This window comes from Lutra lutra, chromosome 15 (assembly GCF_902655055.1).
Source record: "Lutra lutra chromosome 15, mLutLut1.2, whole genome shotgun sequence".
Taxonomy (NCBI): Eukaryota; Metazoa; Chordata; class Mammalia; order Carnivora; family Mustelidae; genus Lutra; species Lutra lutra.
The window spans coordinates 60,429,134-60,446,546 of NC_062292.1; the positions used below are offsets into that span (position 1 = coordinate 60,429,134).

Sequence of the window (17,413 nt, forward strand, 5' to 3'; positions counted from 1 at the left end):
ACAGTTGGCACAGTGTCCAAGATGGAAGAACAAGTACAATTTGGTACTGCCAAGAATGCTTGTCCTCCCATCCCACAAAGGAACAAAAGGAACCCAAAGCAGGCCTGGTTACTGCCACCTGAATGGAGAACAGAGTTGAGGCAACACAGAAAGTAAATGCCTGGTGACTTAATTATCATCCCCACACTTCAGCTGGAGGCAAGAAGCTGATTTCATAAACCCAACAAGCAGATTGGGTCTCACCTGACCTCTGGTGCGTATATGGTCACATCCCACTGAAACAACACTGACTTCCCTCTGTACAGTGAGACACGGCTGTAGCATTATTGGGGAGCTACTCATCGGAGCAGCTACAGTGAGCATGTACAGCAAAGTGGGCTCCCTCTGACTTTCTCCTTGAGGTCATTTCCTCTTCTTCATTTCTACCAGTCATGACACACTGCAGTTAATCCCAGCAGTTACCAGGGGCATGGAGATGAGAGAAAAGGTTCTTGCAGTGGTGGGCCCACCTCCTCCCCAGGCAGCCCTGCCTTTCCTTCTCTTCCAACGGGGGCTGACTAGCACAGGGGTGCTGTGGGAACCAGCCAGCAACAGCAATTAGTACCGCTCAGTATCTGTGCAACGGTAAAGGATGCTGAGACCTTTTAGCCTCAACTTGACAATGCCACTCTCTCTTAAGCCATTCGTATAAAGCCCTGGAGGATCTTCTGTCACTTCATAAGAGGAAGAACTTTCTATCAAACAAGGCAGCCACATCTTAGCTGATGAGTGGAGCATCTCATTTTTTTAAATTATGTCACTGAGAATCACTCCCAGTGCCAGCAGTGGGTATATGGAGAATGCATAGGCAGCCTCTGCTGACTAAACTTCTGCTTCTATTTGGGTTCAGTCCAGCTCCCTGGGGCTGTCCTGGGACCTGCAATCACACGGGACAGTCTGAGTCCTCTCCACTCTGGCTCTCTCCAGAACCAGGAGGTGGTAAAATAGGGTGGTCAAAAGCATGGACTCTGGAGGCAGATAATTCCCAGCCCCACCTCTTACAATCTGTAGAACCCTTGGTGTGGGCTTTAACATATTTAAACCTCCATCTTCTTGTGTATAAAATGGAAATAGAAATTCATGTATCTTTTGGGATATTTTGAATGTTAACTGAGAAATAACATAGTTAAAGTACTTAGCACAGTGGTTGGAATAGAGCAAGTGTTCAATGAGTATCAGCTGTGATGATGATGATGATGATGATGGCGGCGATGATGGCAATGGTAGTGATGATAAGCAGAGGGGAGAGACATGAGCTAAGATCAGGAGCAGCCAGGGGGAGTAGCAAAGTATCCAGAATGATGAGTTTGCTAAGCTAAAAAATTGGACTTCCAGGCTGGACCTGAAGTCAGTAGGATAACAGCACATTAGAGACTATGTATGCCAGCCTACGGCACAACATTTGCATTGAGATGGTTTTCAAGGTGACCATGATTTCCTTTTGTTATCAGTTTCTACATCTGTTTGCCAGGTGCTAGATTGGCCAATGACTGGAATTTTAGCAATTTTAGCAACCTTCTTTGTTGAGTAGAAATTCTACTACTATGATTTCTTGGGAAATTGGTGTAACCCTTAACTCTGCTCCTTTTGCCCTCCTTTCCACCTGATACTTCCTTCCAAGTACATCAGATTTCACCACCTCTTCCCAACAAACAAACCTTATACACACGCACACTTCCCAAGAAAGTGGTTCTTGCAATGGAATACCTCTAACCAGCTGATGACAATTCCACCATCTGATTACAATTCCACCATCCCAACGAGTTGATGCCTTCATGGGGCTCACAAATGCCTCTCTGAGCTTTCTATTTCCAGTTGGACCAGCTATGACTTTATTTAACTTGTTTAGTATAGCTTTTTAATCTTTGTGTTATTCTGATTTGTTCCTATTTAATACCGAAGCATCACAGCATAGAATTTTTCTGACCAGAATTCCCCTCTGAACTTCCCATTTTGCCCAAGTTGACCATGTTAATAAGTGGTGAACATCTCCTCGGTTTTTTAAAAATTCATTCAGCCTCTTCTTTTCTTGTGCATCTCTTCTGCTTTGCCAGGTCAAGCTGGGAACTACCTGACTTGAGGGAAGGGAGAGTAAAAGCCATCAGTGACTCAGATGGGGTGAGCTACCCTTGGTACGGGAACACCACGGAAACTGTGACCCTGGTTGGTCCCACGAACAAGATCTCCAGGTTCTCCGTCAGCATGAATGACAACTTCTACCCAAGTGTGACATGGGCAGTGCCAGTGAGTGACAGCAATGTACCACTGCTCACAAGGATCAAGAGGGACCAAAGTTTCACTACCTGGCTGGTGGCCATGAATACCACCACGAAGGAGAAGATCATTCTACAGACCATCAAGTGGAGGATGAGGGTGGACATTGAGGTGGACCCTCTTCAGCTCTTGGGGCAACGGGCCCGGCTGGTGGGCAGGACTCAGCAGGAGCAGCCCCGGATCCTGAGCCGGATGGAACCCATCCCCCCTAATGCACTAGTGAAACCCAATGCCAACGATGCCCAGGTCCTCATGTGGAGGCCCAAGCGAGGACCACCTCTGGTTGTGATCCCTCCTAAGTAGACGCAGACTGGCCTGACTGTGTGCAGAGCACATGGCGCTATGACATGCAGTGAGGTTGCCAGGGGTGGCAGGAGCCAAACTGAGTTTCTGAGCCAAAGCAGACCTCTTGGTTTGCCAGCCTTTGCAGCCACTTACGAAGAGCAGGCCTGCTTCTGGGGCGGCAGAACCATAATCCTTAGGAAAAGTCCCTTCCTTTTAGGAATAAAGAAATCACTGATTTGACAGACTTGCTGTGATTACCATGCAAGTAGCCATATTTCGGAGCTGACCAGGATGATTCTTTTACCTGAACTATTGACCATTTCTTTCCTGTGAGATGCAGGGGATGGAAACAAAATTAAACAGTGCCTGTGGCAAATGCTGCTTTCCAACCAATTAGAAGTGGGAGTGAAAACATCCACACCAGGTGTTTGTAAGACAGACAGTCCCGCTGTCTGACTAGAGGGTGCTTGGGGAAGGGGGTGGGATGGAAGTCGGGAGGTGAAGAGAATGGGGAGAAGGAGGAACGAGTTGATACTACAAAGTAATACCTATGAATTTATTAGTAGACAATCAGATCTTCAACATACTCAGTGGAATGAAAGATACACCTAGAGAATTAGAGATGCATTGATATTCGCTTCATTCTGAAGGGGGGGGGGGGCGGCACCTCCTGGGAACTGTCCAGAGTTCTGATGTGAATAGACAGATGGTGCCTCGATGGTTCCATCTACCCACCTCTTTCCAAAATTTGATTGTTCCGAATATCTTTTTTTTTTAAGATTTTAGTTCCGAATATCCTTAATCACAGTATTTGGATAGACAGTTCCTGTATTCTGCACAAGCTATGATAATTAGGGACTTCACCATGTTCTTTGGTGAAACATTAATTGTGATTTTGTTTACAGCTGCTTATCCTGTTCCCATTACCAATTCTAAATTTACAAAGAGATAATTGTTTATAAACTATGGAATCCACGTAGGATTTTGAGAACATTTTAACAAATAAGAAGACTATTTTCATTCTTTTGGGGTCTTTTTAGCTTCTGAATGATGTGAACATACAGAATGCATACACCTATGTACACGCCCCCAGGCAGGCATACACACCAGGATGCTGACAGCCTGACCGACACAGGTGCCAGCAGGCCCTGCACATGACCTTGTAGCCCGGGACATACACTTTATATATGTTTATTTTAGCTCGAGTTCACAGAAGCTCAACTTTAACTACATGAGCTCTTGTGAGGAAGTGCCTCATAATGCTTAACTTCAAAGCTCTTTAATGAAAATCTGATGAGCTGCTCACGTCGTACAATGGCTCAGATCCAACTAACAAGGATGAGAGAACATATTTCCTTCAGTCAGGCCACCAGCAAACATTTTAAAGAGTTTCTAGTCTTTTTTTTTAATCTTTTTTTTCTTAGATTTTATTTATTTATTTGACAGAGATCACAAGTAGGCAGAGAGGCAGGCAGAGAGAGAGAGAGGAGGAAGCAGGCTCCATACTGAGCAGAGAGCCCGATGTGGGGCTCGATCCCAGGACCCTGGGATCATGACCTGAGCCAAAGCAGAGGCTTCAACCCACTAAGCCACCCAGGTGCCCCAAAGAGTTTCCAGTCTTTGCCATTTTTGGCAAAATGTTCTAGTGTACATCACCCAGAAAAGAGCCTTTCTTTTTATTCGCAGTCATGCAAATTGTGGTACACACACACATGCATACACACACATGCATACACACACACACACACACACACACACACACACACGGTTTCTTCATTTAAAATCCCCCAAGCAAAATAATTGTAAAACTGTCACAATGTCATTGTAGATTTTATGGATAGATACTGGCAGCCTAATTTCAGAGGTGAAAGAGTTGAAGTTCAGAGTAATTATTACAGTCCTATGGTTGGCTCCAATGATATCTTCTACCAGAGTTTCAGAATGGAGAGGAAAAAACAGGAGGACTTTTTCATTACTTTTATTAAAAATACAACCAAGTCTAATTTCTTTCAGGTTCTAGTCCCAGGGGATGGTGCTTATTTGCAAGAGAGGTTTAACAGATCCGCTTGAAATCCTGTAGTGTTAACCTCACACCCCAACCACCAACCACTCTCTTATAGATGAGTTATTGATGGCAAGCTGAGCTGTTTATAACAGCACATTAATGACACATCAGTGACTCACAGAAGACCTAGAGACATTCCATTTAAAAATAATTCAGTTGTTACATTTGGATTCCACTGTCCTTCCCATGCTTCCTTGTTTTTTATGGGAGCTCCAAAGAGCTCCATGGCTGAAATAAACTGCCTATTTTATACCCTGATGTCTGAAACAACAAACTGTCTCTCTGATTGAATTAGACACCACCTTTATAGAATGCCCGGACACCAATCCTGGAATCCAACCCATGCGGCCCTATGCTAAGAAAACCTGATATTTAAAAATCCAGAATTGCAATAAACAACTGGTTAATGAGAAATTGTACATTTCCTGTACAATTGTACAAAATCCTGTACAAGATTTCATTGTACAAAATCCATTGTACAAGATCCATTGTACAAAATCCTGTACAAGATTTCTGTTTTTAAATTCCCCTCGCCCCTCCATTAAAACAAGACATGACTTCCACAATCACATTTACATTTAGTGTAACTTTTTCAAGGGCAGATCTGTAGAACGCAAGGGGCAGCATACACAGCTAGACTTGTTCCTGCTGAAAATTTGCACTTTGCAGAGTTTGAAAAGAAACGACCTGGCCAGTTTTCTGGAAAATTATGTAATAACAAAATGAGAAACATAGAGAGGAAAGTGCTTATCAAAGTTAAAAGCCCTTGGGCAAATATACATTATGATTATTGTTGTGATACTATTGCAAGCTGTGCAGTGGGTCTCTCGGTCTGGGAATGAGCTGGCAGAATGCCCCGTTGCCCTGCAGCCAATAGTGTTCAAGTTGAAGTCGCTTTGCAAGGAAACAATCCCTTTTCTTTTCTGGGATCCTTCCATCGTTACCTTTCAGCTTAGTCAAGGTATTGCCAAATGAAATGCTCTCCAGCAAGAGAGAAGTCACCTTGAAATCTCTATTGGGGTCACCCCATCATCCCATCAGGCTTTTCTTCTCCTGAGAGTCCCGTGAGGTCTGATGCCAGGGGCCATCAGTTTAGAGAAGCTCATTCAGGGCCTTGATCAGGTTTTAGTTGGGTGGTCTCAGGGCTATACTTGGATTCTGAACACACACATAATTGACTGGTTATGCAAGAGCTTTTAATTCCGTGTAGGAAAGAGCATTTTGTCAGGTAATAGATCTTAAATGTAGTCGCCTTTGAGATCTTTTCTTCCACAATCTCAAGGAAATTGAGGTCCAGTTGAAATAGCTCATCTATTCAGGGTCACAGACCTAATTAGCAACAGAGCCAAGAGAGAAGAGCCTGGGTCTCTCAAATGTCATAGCATAGCATGTGCACACTTACCTGAGACCCAGAGTCCCCTCCAGTGTCTGCCCCTGGACAATTCACCCTCCCAGCACTAGAGACAACTGAATTCCCCCTTTAAAAAATAGGGTGAAATCTTCATTACCATTATGTCAAAAAAAATGAATATTTCAGAATCCCTCTTATCCATGACAGCTGTTTGGAGACTGAACTCTTAATCTGGACCCTTTGCATCATGGATTTTGAATTCCCGGCTCAGTGCTTTGGTCCACAGCACACGGGAAGGTTGGAGGCTAGTCCTCTCACCCCCTCCCATATCATGGGCTTTTTACAACCCCTTGTCTCCTGGTGCTAGGGATGATAGCTCATAGGGCAAAATCACGTTCTAAGCAGCAATTCTGTGCAGTAAAATAAGAGAACTGTGATTTATAGAGTATTTTACCAAAGGCTTATTCTATATGCCTCTTCTCGTCCCCAGACAGTCTTGCAGGGAGTAATTTTGTTGTTGATATTACTGTCCCCATTTTAGAGACAATAAATTGAGATCCAGATGGGCTAAGTGACTTATCCATGGGCGCACAAATGGGAAATGTCAGGAGCTAGGATTCACACTGGGCCATTTGGCTCCAAATCCCACACTGCACTGCACGCCCCATCCCCCCAGGCATTCCCTGCCTGGAGGGCACCAAAGAGAAGGAAGCAAGTCACTTTCCTCTCCACAGCCATGTAGTCCCTACCAGCCACTGAGTGGACATATTAAAAATAAGAGGACAAACCTTGTTTTCTTAGGCAGAGAACCTTGCAATCCCCAGGGAGACTGTCCCCAAAAATGCCTCTTAGGGACTGCAGGCTGGGGGACCTGCTGTCACTTGGCAGCTCTCAGTACAGCCCTGGTCATTAGTAGAGGAGGAAATCTGCTCTCCTGGTCTCAGAGCCCCTTCAACAGCCCATAAGCATGAAAAGAGAAGGAAAGTGTGCATCCCGCAGCTGGGGTCTTAGCTGAGTGACACTCTGCCAGCCACCATCCCTCGATGTGGCAGAAGCAGCCCCCGGGGCAGAGGCAGTGCACATACAATGGCTCTCTGAGCTCCGGGTGGCACCTCGAACATTCTTGTTAGAACGGAGGGCACAATTAGGCATTACCAGAGCCAGCTCCCAACTGAGCTGCAAAGAAAGATGTAAACACACACACACACACACACACACACACACACACACGGACCCACTACACTCTCACACTCCTCAAGCTGAAAAGAAAATTAATCAAAAACCCAATGAACGCCTGAACTCTATAATTAAGCCTAAATGATCCTCAGATAGAAGGGAGCTGAGTGAGCAAGCTCAGTGCACACGGATATTTTTACCCCAGAGTCTTATTGCCATTAATTTCTTTTGAGATCTTGAGTACATCTGGTTCTAGTTTCCCAATAGGACATCTGCCTCTAGAAGGCCTGCGGGGGCCTTGCCAGCTCAGTGGCCAGAGGACAGCCAAGGTTATCTGGCCATCCTCAGACACTTTTATGGGAATGCGTCTGGGGAGCTGAGGGCCGTGGCTGTGCTCTCCCACCACCCCCCACCCCTGCCCATGGATCCCACCTCTAATCTCATCCCACCTCTAATCTCAGCCGTGCTAACCATTCCCTCTGGCTGTACCATGCTTCACAGTTAACAAGGGGTTTTTATTGTCCTTTATGTAGAGCTCTGTGGAAGACAGGAAATCTTAGTACTGGCCTAATCTTTCTATCTTTGTATTAACAACAACTCCCATTTGGTTAGTATGTTATACTTGACACTGCACAGTTAGAGATTCTGTCATTTTGTTCTTGATGATCCTGGAAGAGCTGCCCTATGTCCCCATTTTACGGCTGAAGGATTTGAGGAGAAAGGTCAAGCGACCTGTCCAAGGTCACTTTAATGTTAGTCATGCGCGGAGGATTTGAGCTTCCGTCTTCTGGCTGCACGCCTGCACTCCATTCTCACAGAACATTCTCTCCTCGTTCAGTGCCAGTATTGTTGTCTGTCAGTCTGGCCACTGCTCTTCCCCGGGCGGGGCTGACTGACTAGGAGAGGGTGTCTGCAGGAATGCAGGCGTTCATCCTTTTTGATTGGTCCCTGGATGCGGTTTGACAAGACAGAGTCAGCTCTCCTGAAGAGTCTGGGTTCAACTGTCCCAGGCTCCGTGCCTTCAGGTGATTTCTCTCCTACTCCTCACTGGAAGGGAGGCCTGTTTGGGGGTTCTGAAGTTGGAGGCCAGAGCCAAGGCCCTGAGCGTGACTCGAGATCCAGCTGGTGAACTAGACCTTTAGCAAATCATTTAATTCACCCGGCCTTCCATTTCCTCTGCTGTTAACTGAGCCACTAATACAACCCAGCCAACATCACAGTCATTGTGAGGCACTGTCACATTGGTAGAATCCCAGGGCCCAGAGCTAAATGCACGATCTCAAGTTCCACCTCCTGGGAAGCCCAAAACCATTTCAGGGAAACCGACTCTGCCCACCAAGCCTGCCCGCCTTCAGTGGAGGGTGGTGGGCTCTTAGCACCCCCCACCCCACCCGCAAACACCTTGCTGGAGAGGCCTGGACCCTGGCAGTCAGGAAAAGAAAGGAGACTACTATGAAGCCCTATGGAAAGCAACAGTGAGCAGAATTCGTAGCTGCAACTCCAACAAGCCTTTTGGAAAGGAAAGGGGCTGAACATCAGATCTGGACCAGACTTGAAATCCCAGCACACGTTGCTTGGTTTAAGCCACCTAGAGGAGCCAGCCAGGGACAGAAGCACTTTTCCTGTTGTGAGCTCACGCAAGAGATACAGAGGTGGAAAATTATGATAATAATAATTTTACACACACACACACACACACACACACACACCTTTTTGTGGGTTTCCACTGATACAGAGGTAGAAAATAATTATATATATACTGTTGGGAGTGAGGCTCTCCCACCGTCCTGTCTCTACACAGTTTCCGATGCCCCAGATCTTGGCTAGGACTCCACAGTTTGAAGGTTGCACTACAGATTCGGTTCTGAGGGTACACGTGAAAGAAGGATATACTTCTTCAAATGTTCTACCCCTCAGGCTGTCCCACCGCAGGGCAGCCATATTTGGTTATGGCCCCTCTCTCTGCCCAGCGTGCCCGAGGTAGCCCTATTCCACATGGCCCCACCTGCGCCAGCCACACAGCTTGCCTCAGAACAGCTTCCCAAGGGCCCCCTGGCCCCACCGGGACCCAGCACCACAGACCCTCCACCACAGGAGAGAGGTACTCTTGCCCAACTGGGGAGTGGTCCTGAAGAGAACCGACCCGCTCTTCTCACCAGGATAAGTGTGAAGCCAGGCCTCTGGGCAGCAGGCCACAGGGCCACACGCAGGAGCCTGTCCTCCACCTCCAGGCTCCCAGGGGTCCTTAGCTAACCCAGAACATGTGGCTTAGTCCTTCAAGCAGCTGAGTGTGGGTCAGAAATGCCTGAGGGAAGGGAAAATAGACGCTAGCGTGACAGCCCTGAGGGGAGAAGGCCGAGACCCAGAGCAGTGGCCCAGCTGCTCTCGGACATCCCTGGGGACCATGGCGCTCGGGCGGTGCGTGTGAAGCATTCAAACAGCAAGAAGGCTGCATGGGCAGCTGGTCTCAGGCTGGCCCAGGAGCCCCCAGGGCTCTGGGAACAGGGAGGAGACAGGAAGGAGGACAGAGTAGTTGGCCTCAGGCCAGGCCCAGGAAAAGGCTGAGTCAACCAAGGCACCCAGGGTGCAAAAACTTCAGAAGGCCCTAGATGCGTGTTTGTGCAAACACCGACTCTGCCTTGCTGAGAGGGAGGACCCCACGGTGTCTGCCCGGGACGCCTGGCTTCCCTCAGCCCGCTCCCAGCCCTGCTCTGGCGTCGTCTACGTGCTGCCTTCTTTACAGGAAGGGAGGCTGGGGGGCGGCTGCTGTGAGATCCCCCAGGATACTCATTCTTCCAGCAAGTGTTTATTCGGAGCCGCTACTTTGTGCCAGACTAAACAGAGGCCCTGCCCAGGGGGAGAGACAAGGCTCACAGGAAGCTCTGGGCACCACTCGTCCTCTCTGGCGCCACGCATCACGAGTCACCCCAGTTTAGTGAGCGCTCCCTAGGCCTGCCTGGGAGGAGAAGACGCCTCTCCGGCCCCGAGGACTTGGCGAGGACAGGTGAGGTGACAAGCCACATTCCATCGTCCCATTGTGTGATCTCTTCCAAGGAAAGGCATCAGGGAGAGCCGACAGCCGCATCCATACCTCCGCGGGCTCTGGCGACGGGAGAAACAGCTGGTTATCTCTCCGTCTACTCTTGTCCCTCACCCCACCCTCCAAACCAATTAGAATATTCCACACAGACATGATCCAATGAAATGTTAATTGGAATAATAACAGGAAAGATAATACATGCACTTCAGGCTGAGAACTATTTCATTAAACTGAGCTTTGAAAGCAAGACAGCCAATTAAATTATTTCCCACTTCACTCCCTCACGTACCAGAAACTATAGAAAGCGATTACTTCTAATTAATTAGGAAAGAAAGAAGGGCCCTGCGTAGGCATATCAGATGAACGGGGACCGAGGCTCTATGCCACCCCGCCCTCCCTGTGCAGTGCATGTGTGCATACAGTGCATACACACGCACACGTAGGTGCACACACATGCATACACGCCTCCGGGAGGAAGACTCGTCTGCTGTCTGACCTGAAGAATTCCATGGGTCTTCTGAAAACAGCACAAAAAACACCTGCTCCCAAGAGTCACTCACAAAATCAAACAAAGGAAAACACCTTCTTTGGGCACTTTCATCAGAAGGGAGAGAGGGCCTTTGTTGTGAGAGAACACGCAGCTCGAAACTCAGCTGGAGTCCAGACTTTTCGCAGCACAGAACGATCTTGTCTCTGGGAAAGAGGCAGGCACTTCCCAAGCCAGCTCCCTCTTTCAAATGCTCAGGAAGGTGCCAGGGACCGGGAGACCGCTCCTTTTGAACGGACGGTAACATGCGGTCTCATGCGAGGCATCTTCATGTTTCCATCTGTGAAGCGGGAAGAAGGCCTATTCTCAGGGCCGCAGTCACCACCCCCCTCAAAGTTCTTAAGGCTGTGAGAACATACTGGCAGAGTTTCCTTGGGGAAACTGAGCAACAAAATTCAACCATGCAGTTAAAATATTTCCTGTACAAAAATTACACTAATCCAAAGGTACCCTTATTGTAGAGCAAGTCGAACACAGTTAACGTAACATGAACATTGTAATAAGGAATGGAATAAAGCAGTCGTCACCAGGATGTGACTTTTGCACACAGGCTTCTCTCCAGTATGGTCTATGAGCAGCACACAGCTCTGAGGTTGTCTCAAGGCTTCTGCCTACCTGTGCCTGCCTCATGTCCCATCTTCTGCCATCATCCCCCACGTCTGTCATTGTGCGCCATGCAAGATATCAAGGGACGGCAGAGCCTAGCCCCATCGGTGCCCCTCACTTACTGAAGGACAAGGAACAGGCACTGTAGACGGTAGAGCACAGCAGCTAGTCTAGAGTCTAGGAATAGTTTCTAGAAGGGCTTATCGGCTATTAATGGCTTATAGGCTATTGTACATATAATGAGGTTGTTTGCAAACTTCAAACAACTACAACAAGTTGATTTGACAACCTCTGTAAGAACTGGGGTTTTGTTTTCTTCCTGAAATTGAAACCATGCATACATTCTAAAAATGCAGCCGTGTTCATTTGTTCTCAGAAAAACTTGCTCTGCCGTTACAGCTTCGCATCCCTGTGAGCAAAAGCAGTGTATCAAAAATCCAAAGACACAAAGCAGAAGAAATGATCAGGGAATAAAGAGGAGGAGGCCTGGTGCTTGGATTTGCCTCGGGGCAACTCCTCCTTCCATGCATTCAAAAATATTCTTTTTATTTGAAAAACTCAGCTCGCCCCCTACTACTCGCTAGGACTTCAGGATCACAATGATTACATAGAGGGATACACACAAATACCCTTCCCCACACAAAAATAGTGGTAGCCAATTGTCTTCAAAAGGAAAATGGACTGACAACTTCAACTGAGTAGTGGAGACCTACACTCAACAAATTTTAGTGCATTTGAAGCGTGCACCCAGGCACAGGAATATGGGATAAGCCACAGGGTTTTGGTAAATCAGCAAGTCTTACAAATCTCCTAGTGCCTTGATGCTGAGAATCAAGGCCATGGGGTTGGGTTGGGGATGGGGGTTCTGGAATTCCCACCCATTTCTTTAGATCCCTGTGTGGCTTGCTGGTGAGTCACACCTATGTGTCATCTGGAATCCCTTAATATTATTTTAGTTTTTAATCATTTTTTTAAGACCCACATAAAAGCTATAGGCCATCTTTACTGAGAAATGCATATGTAAAGAAGTCCCAATAACTTTACATAAAATTCCAGGGTCGTCGTCCCCTTGAAATCTATTTATAAAGCCCAGATTATAAACACCTGCTTTTAAGGAATGACACTCTTTGGTCACTGTCTTAATGCCCATCTTACTTACATGTTTCCATGTCCACATACAGGTCACCTAGTAGGACAAGGCACGTCCAGCAAGCAGAACCACATGGCAGAAACTAAAGAGGAGGAAGTGAGCCATGGCTGGTGGTTCTAGAAGCGGAAGACCTGGACAGCTGATTTCCCATTAAAACGAGTGCCATTCTAACTATCTCCTAGCCATCCTCCCACCCCAGGACCTGTAGCCCCTCCTACCCCACGACGGGTCATGCAGCACTCCCCATGGACTGGCTGGGCTGGCTGCTTGGCCCTTGGTGGGCTGCGCTGAAGTGGGAGCTGTGCCTGCTGTATCTCTGTGTGTGAAAAGATTGGGTCCATCCAGATCTCAAGTCCATCCCTGACCCTCTGAGTGAAGCTGCCCAGGGAGAAAGAGCTGGTCAGCCTGGACTTCAGACACCTAACATGGCCCAGCCCTGGTTTCCAAACTCTTGCCTTCCTTCCCTACACTTTTGGGTGGGAAACAGAGGGAAGGCGTATCTCCCCTTTTCCTCCCTTCTCCACATTGGGGGGCCAATGTGGATACTCTTCTTGAGATTTCTCTGATCCTTGGAGCTAGGGCCAAAGCAGTCCTGCTTCCCCGGCATGACCAGGCTGGGTGTCTTCAGGGGACCAAGGGCAAAGTGCCTGTCAGCAGGATTGATGGGGAGAGGGGAGAGCCACCCTAAGAGGGCAAAAACGGTGTGCATTGTTTTATTTATTGGTTTATTGATTGGCTTGCTTTCTGGTTGATTCATTTAGGAAATATGTATTTATTATACAGCAGAAAACCCACTTTCATCTTTGAGGCATCCAGCCCCAGAATCTGTCTTCTTGGCCCCATAGAGCACAGTGAGTGACTCCTCTCCGAAGCCACAGAAAAAAGGGGGCGGGATTCTCTCTCTGTACCCAAACACTTCCACCCCAACCCGATTTTCAGCCAGAAGAGGGGTTAGAAACCACCAGTTCTAGTCATGATAAAGCCACACAAATCAGCAAACAGAGGGTCAGCTGTCCAAATAGAAGCTCCCAGCAGCCCGTCCCCTCTCCCGGCCCTCTATGCATTGTGGGGGGGCATCTCGGATCTAGACTTCTCCTTCTGCTCTGCGGCCACCTTCCAAAGGCCACATGCACATGAGAGATGCCTGAGGAGTTTAAAAATCATCCATACCCTGTCCCCTCCCCAACTCATTACAGCACAATCTGGGGCTAGAGCCTAGACGTGGGCATTTTTAAAAGTACCCTGTATGATCCTAATGTGAAGCTAGGCTTGGGAAGCGCTTCTAGTGTTTTTTCCCTTCATCCCTCCCGTCCATTCACATCCTTTATCCTCTACTTCCGGAGCTTTCTGCCTCACCAAGAATGGGAGCGGCCACTGGGGAATGAGAACTCTCTTCCCACTTCTCCAGTCCCTCCTCCTCACTCAACCTACCCATCAGGTCAACCAGCCTGAGTAGATCCCCAGAGAGTTGGCAGGTCCCAGCATTTTGCACCCCAAGGCTGGTGCCTGCACCCAGCCCAGGGGCTCTCAAACCGTGTCCAGCTTTCCTAGGAACAAAACCTACTCCCCGCCAGATTCTCTCTCCACCTGCCCTGCACTCCCCAACTCCAGAGGTTTAAAGGGCACTTTGGTGACTCCGAATCCCAATCCTGATGGGAAGGCCTGTGCCGAGTGCTGTTAACGACGGCCATTTCTGCAGAGCCGCCTGAAGTGAATGAGGGCGACGGTGACAGAGGAAGGAGTCTCATCACCCTGAGCCAGTCCTTCCCCCAACAACTGCGTGGCATCCAAATCCCAAACGGCTGAGAAGCGACATCTCCCCCTTCTCACTTACAAGCTCTCCATCGCTGAGTGTGAGTGAATGCGTGTGTGAATGTGTGCATGTGTGTAATGTTCATGTGCTGCACAAAACCATCAAGATCTATAGAGATGTGCCATGTTTACAGTGGGCCCAGATGAATTCCGTATTAGATATATACACCAGAATTCTGTATTAGGTATAAACAAACTGTTTTACACACACACACACACACACACACACACAGCCTAGGGAAACCTGGGATGTGGGAAGAGGTGTTTTTTAGTACTCGATCTCCCTCATCCGGGTAATTTCCTGGCACGAGTACTAGTCCACACACACCCTCCGCTGCCCAGCCTGTCCCCTCCTGTGTTTCATACCACCAAGCCTTCGTTCCCCCATTCCCCATTAGTCAGAATGTCCCTGCCCTACGTCCCATCTCTCAGGGTCCTCCTCTCTGACAGGTGACAGACGGTTCAGTCGGTGGGTGCTAAAGAGTTGAGTGTTACCCCTTCCAGGTGACATTTGTGTTTTAATTGGGGCTACAGATAATGCCTTAATCCGAAGGAGAGGCTCTCACGGTGGGCATCTCAGGCACAGCAGTGGGCCAGTAAGGGAGATTATTTTTTATCAGGGGAGCTTTTTAGAGCACCCCCCAACCCTACCTATCTCTAAGATCAACCCTTCATAAGTCCATGAGCACAAGAAAGGACACTGACCTAAGTACAATTTCCAGAATGTTGACACACCTCCCTTATGTTGGCCCGAACTTTGCAAGTGAAAAAAATTAGAAGAAGGAACAGCTAAATTAATTGAAACCTCACTGGGAAATGTAGCCTATATTTCACTGGCTGCCAGCCCCCTGGCCCCATCTCCCTTCTGCTCCTTCTCTTTTCTGCGACCACCCCCATATGTTAATTTACTCAAAAGTTTCCTCTCTGTGTCCCCCTCCCCCTTCCCCTCCAACAAATGTATTTCCTTCCCTCACTGTTTCCTGTTTGGAATTGTGCTGTTTTTCGGTGTTGTCTGGACAAAGAGCAGGTGAAAAGCATGAGCATGTGTGTATCGCTTGGAAGAAAGAGAAACCAGGTATTCTGCTGCAGTTTGGAGAAAAAGCCACCGGAGGAAGAGACGAAAGTTGGCTCTGCAGAGTGCCTTAAAAATGACTTTAATTAGGAAATTCTGAGTCGTCAGTCTTTGGATGTTACATAAACTCAAACAGATGTTGCATTTCACTTCTCTGGGATTAAAAAAAGTTAAATACAGTATGTATTCAACAACAAAGTATCTTCTCTCTTTAATTTGGTCATTAAAGATGCAGCGGCTGGGTTTTTTTAAAAAGCCTCAGGGAGGCCTCAGAATAAGTAGCTCTGGGACGTAGGGAGGGCAGATGCAAGGGTCCTGCCCACTAGGACGACTGGTGGGCTAAGGCCAACTGAGTGCTGCGAAACTGGGGAAAGGAGAACATTCTAGAAATCCAGAGGGAAACCTTGCCTTTCATCCCCTCCTCACCACTACTCCTCTCTAGGGCACCCTTTGGCCAGTTTCTGCTTTGCCTTTGCTAAATGATTTTCCCTTAGTTCAACACTTGCCTCCTGGATTCTACTAAAACAAGGTAACGTGAAGAGTCTGAGCTCCCAAAGGCAGTTAAGGCTTCTGGGGTATTGCCTTCTCTCCCTCGAGTCGCGGTTTTTAATAGTCAGACCTAGCTCGGCGGCAGTGGGAAGTGTAGTTGGGATGGAGATCGTGGTGTGCATGTGGGTTCAGAACACTCTGCAGGCAGGAAGGAATTGAGGAGCACAGCCCTCCGACCCCTGCCGGCCACACCACCTCCCCAGCCTGCCTCTCCCGCCTCCTCCTTGCCCTGCTCTTCTGCCAGAAGCCAGCACCTGGCTGGCAAGTGCTTGGTGTCATCAGGCTGACAGCCGTTCCTTCTACTGGACCTTTTATTCAGAGCCATCATGGTTGTTTGCCACAAGAGATGGGACCCTTCTGGGGGTGCTCGAGTGGCTCAGTCGTTAAGCATCTGCCTTCGGCTCTGGTCATGATCCCAAGGTCCTGGGATCGAGCCCCACATCGGGCTTTCTGCTCAGTGAGAAGCCTGCTTCTCCTGCTCCCCCTGCTTGTGTTCCCTCTCTCGCTGTTTGTCTCTCTGTGTCAAAAAAATAAATACTTTTAAAAAAAGAGAGAGAGATGGGACCCTTCTAAGGGACCAGCAGTTTTGAGAGGACTAGGAGTCAAAATTCATATTTGTTCTCTCTTTCATTCTCTCTCTCTCTCTCCCTCTCTCACACACATACACACACACACACACACACACACACATTCAAAAGAGGAAAAGCAAGGAGACCTGGATACTCAAAGAATGGTAAATAGTGGTTTCCACTAGTGAAAAAAAAATTTTGTCTATCATGCATCTCCTGGGGCAATGCGGGGGGTACATTTTTAAGCATAAGTATTTATAACTAGGACACCCCTCCCAAGTGAGCCACACAGGAGATGAGCAATTCTGGGGAAGCAGCCTTAAAGGCACATTTCAGAAAAGGGATTTCTGCTCTTCTCCATTAAAAAGCATAATCCCCCCAAAATAAATAAATAAATAAATAGCATAGTCTGAAGTACATCCTGTGAGAAAGGGCAATTAGCATATTTTTCCTAATTCATTTAAGAAATAAACAATGCCTGGCAATGGCTGAACACACCACGTGTACGTGTGTGTGTGTTTGTGTGTGTGTGTGTGTGTGTGTGTGTGTACACGTATAAAGCTCAAATATATGAATGAGGGCTGGGAACATAGTGACAGTTGAGGCAAACTTGAAAATAAGCGGCATTTCTTTTTCACTAAAAGAAACTGTAAAATTCTATATTAAACTATAATGGTTTAGGAAAGGAAACGATGATCAATGATGTATTTTAATACACACACACACAGAAACAGACACACACTTAGAGAAGAAATGTGGGAGAACAAAGATAATATTCCAACAAAAACTATATATTTATTGTCAACTATGTGAAGAAATGGTACCACCTGCCTAATCAACTTATGGTACAAATAGGGTCACATTTCTTTTATTTTTCA

General features: G+C 47.5%; 1 protein-coding gene across 3 annotated transcripts in view; it reads left to right on the top strand.

Annotated features, from left to right (window-relative positions):
* Positions 1–14,152, top strand: part of FAM78B (family with sequence similarity 78 member B) — an 86,158-nt gene extending 72,006 nt beyond the window's left edge. For 2 of the 3 annotated variants that reach the window (XR_007123015.1, XR_007123016.1), the window contains exons 2-3: positions 2,094–3,024; positions 12,565–14,152. Coding sequence is in view for 1 of the 3 variants with exons in the window: in XM_047704651.1 (XP_047560607.1) it covers positions 2,094–2,616 (523 nt within the window). In the remaining 2 variants the exon portion in view is untranslated. Of the gene's footprint in view, positions 1–2,093; positions 4,058–12,564 lie in introns of those variants that run through there. The other variant, XM_047704651.1, reaches the window with a different exon arrangement.
* Positions 14,153–17,413: the final 3,261 nt, after the last annotated feature.